The 7,277-nt window shown below is 49.1% G+C and overlaps 1 protein-coding gene across 1 annotated transcript in view; it reads right to left on the bottom strand.

Annotated features, from left to right (window-relative positions):
- Positions 1-435: 435 nt before the first annotated feature.
- The window catches only part of ttn.2 (titin, tandem duplicate 2), a 185,352-nt gene continuing 178,510 nt past the window's right edge, over positions 436-7,277 (bottom strand). Inside the window, exon 220 of the mRNA XM_072444281.1 lies at positions 436-1,713. Coding sequence (XP_072300382.1) covers positions 1,421-1,713 — 293 coding nt within the window. The 3' untranslated portion in view covers positions 436-1,420. The remainder of the gene's footprint in view (positions 1,714-7,277) is intronic.

The raw sequence follows: 7,277 nt of genomic DNA, 5'->3' as shown, positions 1-7,277 counted from the left end.
AGTTAATTTTATTGTATTTCTGTTTCTGTAATTTCTTTGTGATTTGAATGCATTTTTCCTGCTGTGTGAAGCACTTTGAATTGCCTTGTGTATGAAATGTGCTCTACAAATAAACTTGCCTTGCCTTGAAATCAGAAAACGGGAAATGGGTTTCCAATTTTGAATTTCCCATTTCAAAATCAAAATCAAATGGCCAGCAGGTACACAGACATTTATTGCACTAGGTTTGTTCTTGTCTAAATATACACCATTAATTGTACAAGTTTTTAGACTGAATGTTTCCAGTGATGCTTTGATAATGGGCCTTAAAAACTTTGTTCATTTATTTATATCACCATTCGTTTGTCTGTGCAATTTTCAAATGTTTTCTCATTTTAAACAGTGCTTACAATGCAGCAACTTGAGAAATAAAGAAAAACACATTGAGCTATTCAGTAGTGCTGACAATCATGCTTTATTAAATCAATAATGACAAAAAACTCAGGGAGGCAGCAGAAAATAGTCAATTCTACAACTAAGATCAATGACCAAAGGGCAGAGCAGCGTGCAAAAAATGAATGTGCTGGTCCTTTTTGGCACCGCTGGATGATGACAGCTGTGGTTCTGGTGCTTAGCAGCGCCTCGCCGCCCTGCTCCATTGTCAGGTGATTTTTTACAAACTAACACACAAACACACAGCAGACCTCCGAGAGACAGCTCGGGTTCTGCAAACAAGCACAGGACAGCTCCACTACTAAGTGATTGGCCAGGCTGATGGTACAAAAGGAGCTTCAGCCTGTGGTCGTTTGCCAGAAGCTGAGCACAAAACAAAACACGTGTTCTCAGGGAGTGCAGGCCGCTTGCACTTTGAGCGTGTCATAAAAATAGCAGTATGACATGATCAGTCAGAGAGTGAGATCCAGTTGTCCTGCTTACATGAGGGTAAATGCAAACAGCACTCAGGATCTCACGCTCTTAGCTCACTGCTCTAATTAGCAGTACTTGGTTTTGTCTCGGATTGAGGTAACTTCAACAGGGAGCCTCTCTACCTGTTGAGGCAATCTTAGACTTCAACTTTCGTTGAGGCACAGTGTTTAGTTTCTCAGTTTAATAGGGTATTCGTTCCATGCGAAACTTTCTCCTGTTAAACCACATTTAGTTTCATACAGTTTCAGTTAATATTATGATTGTCATAAATTACATTGCATACATTCCCATAACCGTTAAATTCGGCTATATACATTATGTACATGTCACAGAAAAAAGGAAAATCCTAAATCCAATATGGCACATTTATAACAACTTTAGACTTAAGTCTAGTTTGGCATAAATTAAAGTCAAGTTTGGTACAAAAATATTTCATATTTACAAGAAGGTCTAATAGTATTTGGTTAATTAATAAATAAAAAGGCATGAAAGTGGGGAAAAGGGAAAACTTTTTTTACGCTGATCGAATACTAATGTGAACAGTTGCTGTGTCTGAGCCGAGCTCATTGGACAGTTTAAGGGTGTAGGTTCCAGCATCTTCCGCCTTCACCCCAGTAATGATAAGTGTGGTCAAGTCTTCTGTGGTGTCAATGTGGAAGCGTCCTCCAGCCGTAACTTCAATGGTTTTTCCACCACGTGACCACTCTATGTGTTTGGCATCACCAGAGAAAGCACAAGCTACTGTCAAAACTTTGCCTGGCTCAATGCTGATGTCTTCTGGCAAAGCTTCAATCTTTGGAGGACCGCCTGTAAAAAAAGTATATACTTAAGACAGTACATAACAATTGCAAGTGATACTAAACACACACTAACAGAACTTGACATGATAAAGGTACACAACTATGGAGACATTTAGGGGAAATGTGGTCTGTTTTAATTTAAATGTGGAATGTCACGTGGAAATAAAAAAGTACATTTTTCATTGTGTAGGGGATCCATATGTCACAAAAAGACCTTTGAAAGACAGTGCCTTTTCATAGCTCAACACTGTTGCAAAAATCAAAGCATAGTGTTGGGTGTGAAGGATTGACCCCCCACGGACCAGGACACTGTCCTCCCCGCCCTTCCCCCTTTGAATCAACAACTTCTGATAAGGGAAGGAAGGAACATTTCTCAGGATTAAAAGTCCTTAATTACTGTATTCCACATCTAAACCGAATTAATGCGTGTGATCTAAACTTGTAACTAAATCATGTTTTAGTTTAGTTTGCCACAAGAACTGGTGTGAAATGTGTTCATGTCGTACTTAATGTACTTCCTCATTACCTGCTATTGATGTGTGCATCATTGACAATGTTGCAGTATTTTGTTATAGTTACATGTCATTTTTGCTGGTTTAAGTTAAATTTGTACGGGGCCCGGCCGGGCACAGCCCGATAGAGCAACGTGGGGCCGCCCTCCCGTGGGCCCACCACCCGCAGGAGGATCCATAAGGGGCCGGTGCAGAGAGATCTGGGCGGCAGTCGACGGCAGGGGCCTCGGCGACCAGATCTCCAGACACAGAGACTAACTCTGGGGACATGGAATGTCACCTCGCTGGGGGGGAAAGAGCCTGAGCTTGTGCGGAAGGTTGAGCGATACCGACTAGATATAGTCGGCCTCACCTCCACGCACAGTTTGGGCTCTGGAACCCATCTCCTCGAGAGGGGCTGGACGCTCCACTTCTCTGGTGTTGCCCGCGGGGCGAGGCGGCAGGCTGGTGGGGGCTTGCTTATAGCCCCTCAGCTCAGCCGCCAGGTGTTGGAGTTTACCCCAGTGAACGAGAGGGTCGCGTCCCTCCGCCTTCGGGTGGGGGACAGGTCTCTCACTGTTGTGGCGGCCTACGGGCCGAACAGCAGTGCAGAGTACCCGGCCTTCTTGGAGTCCTTGGGAGGAGTACTGGACAGTGCACCGACCGGGGACTCCGTTGTTCTACTGGGGGACTTCAACGCCCACGTGGGCAATGACAGTGACACCTGGGGAGACGTGATCGGGAAGAACGGCTTCCCCGATCTGAACCCGAGCGGTGTTCAGTTATTGGACTTCTGTGCTAGCCACGGATTGTCCATAACAAACACCATGTTCAAGCACAAGGGTGTCCATCAGTATCATTAGTGGGCGGCAGTAGCTCAGTGGTAGAGTGCTCGTCTTCTGATCCAAAGGTCGGCGGTTCGACTTCCGCTCGGTCAGAGCGGTCAGATCCACTGGCCTGCAGGTTGGTGGTACGATCGCAGCTGCCTCATGTGAATACTGCCGTTGTGTCCTTGGGCAAGACACTTAACCCAACTCGCCCCCCAGTGTCTGCGTATATCTGGGGTGTGAATGTGTGTGTGAATGGGTGACTGGTTCCTTGATGTAAAGCGCTTTGAGTACCTTGACGGTAGAAAAGCGCTATATAAATGTGACCATTTCCATTTACCATCAGTGCACGTGGTCAATGATCGACTTTGTTGTCGTGTCATCTGACCTCCGGCCGCGTGTCTTGGACACACACACTACTGTCAACCGATCACGAGTTGGATCCGTTGGCGGAGGAGGAAGCCCAAGCGCATTGTGAGGGTCTGTTGGGAACATCTTGTGGAGCCCTCTGTCAGTAGTCAGTCAGTATTCTCCCATGTCCCGGGGGAGGTTGGGGACATTGAGTCTGAATGGACCATGTTATCCGCCTCCATTGTTGATGCGCCTGCTCGGAGCTGTGTCGTGGCGGCAACCCCCGAACCCGGTGGTGGATACCGGAACTATGGGATGCTGTCAGACCATGGATGCTGTCAGCCCTATCAGGCCAGAGTGGCCTGATAGGGCCACTCTGGCTTGTGGGTCTCCGGAGGTCATCGGCAGGTATCGGCAGGCCAAGCGAGCCGCGGCTCGTGCTGTCGCAGAGGCAAAAACCCGGGCCTGGGAGGAGTTCGGGGAGGCCATGGAGGAGGACTATCGGTCGGCACCAAAGAAATTCTGGCAAACCGTCCGGCGCCTCAGGAGGGGGAAGCAGTGCCTCACGAACACCGTTTACGGTGCGGATGGAGGCCTGCTGACCTCGACTGGGGATGTCGTCGGACGGTGGAAGGAATACTTTGAGGATCTCCTTAATCCCTCAGTCACGTCTTCCGAAGAGGAAGTAGAGACCGGGGACTCAGAGGCTGGCTCATCCATCACCCAAGCTGAAGTCACTGAGGTTGTTCGCAAACTCCTCGTGGCAGATCCGCCCTGAGTACCTAAAGTATCTGGATGTTGTAGGACTGTCTTGGTTGACACGTCTCTGCAACATCGCGTGGCGGTCGGGGACCGTGCCTCTGGACTGGCAGACCGGGGTGGTGGTCCCTCTGTTCAAGAAGGGGGACCGGGTAAGGTCTATTCCAAGGTACTGGAGAGGAGAATCCGACTGATAGTCGAACCTCGGATTCAGGAGGAGCAGAGTGGTTTTCGACCGTGTCCCTTGGGGTGTCCTTTGGGGGGTGCTCCGGGAGTATGGCGTCCGGGGCCCTTTGCTCAGGGCTGTCCGGTCCCTGTATGACCGGAGCAGGAGCTGTGTGCGCATTGCCGGCAGTAAGTCAGACCTGTTCCCAGTGCATGTTGGACCAGGGCTGCCCTTTGTCACCGGTTCTGTTCATAATTTTTATGGACAGAATTACTAGGCGCAGTCAGGGGTCGGAGGGTGTCCGGTTTGGGGACCACAGGATTCCATCTCTGCTGTTTGCAGACGATGTTGTCCTGATGGCTCAATCAAACCCGGACCTGCAACATGCACTGGGACAGTTTGCAGCCGAGTGTGAAGCGGCTGGGATGAGAATCAGCACCTCCAAATCCGAGGCCATGGTTCTCGACCGGAAAAAGGTGGCTTGCCCTCTTCAGGTGGGTGGGGAGTCCTTGCCCCAAGTGGAGGAGTTCAAGTATCTCGGGGTCTTGTTCACGAGTGAGGGAAGGATGGAGCGTGAGATCGACAGGCGGATCGGTGCAGCGGCTGCAGTGATGCAGTCGCTGCATCGGACCGTTGTGGTAAAGAGGGAGCTGAGCCGAAAGGCAAAGCTCTCTATTTACCGGTCGGTCTACGTTCTTACCCTCACCTATGGTCATGAGCTTTGGGTAGTGACCGAAAGAACAAGATCGCGGATACAAGCGGTCGAAATGAGTTTCCTCCGCCGGGTGGCTGGGCGCTCCCTTAGAGATAAGGTGAGGAGCTCGGCCACACGGGGGAGCTCAGAGTAGAGCCGCTGCTCCTCCACGTAGAGAGGAGCCAGCTAAGGTGGCTCGGGCATCTGTTCCGGATGCCTCCTGGGCGCCTCCCTCGGGAGGTGTTTCAGGCATGTCCCACCGGGAAGAGGCCCCGGGGAAGACCCAGGACATGCTGGAGAGACTATGTCTCTCGGCTGGCCTGGGAACGCCTCGGGATCCCCCCGGAGGAGTTGGAGGAAGTGTCTGGGGAGGAGGAAGTCTTGGAGTCCCTGCTCAGACTGCTGCCCCCGCGACCCGGCCCCGGATAAAGCGGCAGAAAATGGATGGATGGAAGTTAAATTTGTCCAAACTGAGAATAAGTTGACCAAGAGTTAAAGTCACTCCCACTCTAGGCCACTCCTCCGAGGTCAGATAAAACAGCAGACCGAGCCCTGCTCTCTCTCCTCTTCCCTTCGGCACGTGATCTGCCAGGACGACACACCGGGTCGGGGACCCCCGCAGGGGCCCCTCCCCCACCAGGGAGGCTGCATTGTCTTCCAAACTTGGCTTTCACCAAAGGCTGAAGTGAACATCTCCATCGAAAAATGTACAATTCAACGGACCTTGGACTCATCAAACTCTTCGAATGCTAAACCTGCTCAAGCATCAGCGCCCCGGACAGCTCCAAGGACGCAAACAACTCTGAGGACGCAAAGATGTGGGAGGCCTTGCTCCACATCTTACTTTGACCTGTGAGACCTGAGTGGCTGATATTTGCAGAGTGGCATTTAAAGACAGGTTCCCTTGAATTATTCCCCAAAATCAATCAAAACTTAATTCTTAATACCAGCATTTCTTTTAACTAAGTTGAGCCCAGGCACAGCCTGTGTACCCAAATGTGTCATTAATTGCTTTTATATCTCTGTTTATTAAACCACACAAAATCATCCTGGTTTATAGAGCCTTCGTCAGTCAATGAATCGTGTACTCCCTTTCAGAAAATGAGACTGAGTATGTATTAATGTTTTGCTGAACAAGTTGTTGTTGTTGTTTTATGGCAGTTGGCATCCGAGTGTTGCATTACCGCCAGACTTTATTCCTTAGACTTTGTCGTAGTCCTAAAAGTTTCAGATGGTGCCCTTTTAAATAATGGCGGGTCTCTGTTGCTAGGTGACGGAGGTACAGGGAGGAGGAGGTATAAAGAATAAAGTCTAAAGAATAAAGTCTCAAGACTAAAGTCTAAAGGCGGTAATGCAACAATTGGATGCCAACCGCCATGTTGTTGTTGTTGTTGTTTTATGGCGGTTGGCATCCAAGTGTTGCATTACCGCCAGACTTTATTCCTCAGACTTTGTCGTTTGTGACTAGAATAGTTGTTGTTTCAGAGACCAACCGGCTTTATTCCAGGGAGACTCTTCTTCATCATCCTCTCCTTCTTTGACGTTCGGTGCTTCCACCGTACAGCTTTATTCTTCAGGCTTCATTCTATAGGCTTTAATATGTCCACTGATGTCGCCGCTTGGTAGCCGTGCGTCTACGAGACTGGACGAGGACAGGAGACCACCCCCACCCCGCAACCGCCATAAAACAACAACAACAACAACAACAAGAATAAAGTCTAAAGACTAAAGTCCAAAGAATAAAGTCTAAGAGAATGCAGTGTCGGGGCAATCGCCATCAAAACACGGTCGCGCGGGAAGGCGGTCGCGCAGGTGGCGAGAGCCATCATCGCCGCTACCGCGGCTTTAATTATTATAATTTTTTGGTTTTACTTTTTATTAACCCTTCGGGGTCGACGCCCGCGTCGGCGCGTCTGCAAACATGGTCGGCTTTAGGACCGTGCAGCATGAAAACTAAGTGATGTAGACGGCTGTCGTCGACGTCATGCGGAAGCGGAGACCTGAAGCAACGTCTGAGTAATTGTTTCGTGTAAATCCACCGAATAAAACCGAAGTTATGATCATTTCAATTCCATTAAAAATGTGCGGAAAAATATGCGCTCTTTTAATGCGCACGTTGCATTTATTATAATAACTTTGTCGTCTTTTGTGATAAAAAGGAACTGAAAAAAATGTTAGCTTGTGCTAACCCGGATGTTCAGGATGCACACAAGTATGTAAACATTCAGTCACATGTCGGTGTAATCCCTCATTCGTCCAGGCGTGTTCCATAGTAGAAAAAGC

The sequence above is a fragment of the Eucyclogobius newberryi genome, unplaced genomic scaffold, assembly GCF_026437365.1.
Source record: "Eucyclogobius newberryi isolate DKJ021-1_F unplaced genomic scaffold, fEucNew1.0.hap1 SCAF_14, whole genome shotgun sequence".
In the NCBI taxonomy this organism is placed as follows: Eukaryota; Metazoa; Chordata; class Actinopteri; order Gobiiformes; family Gobiidae; genus Eucyclogobius; species Eucyclogobius newberryi.
This window is presented reverse-complemented; position numbering and strand designations above follow the sequence as displayed.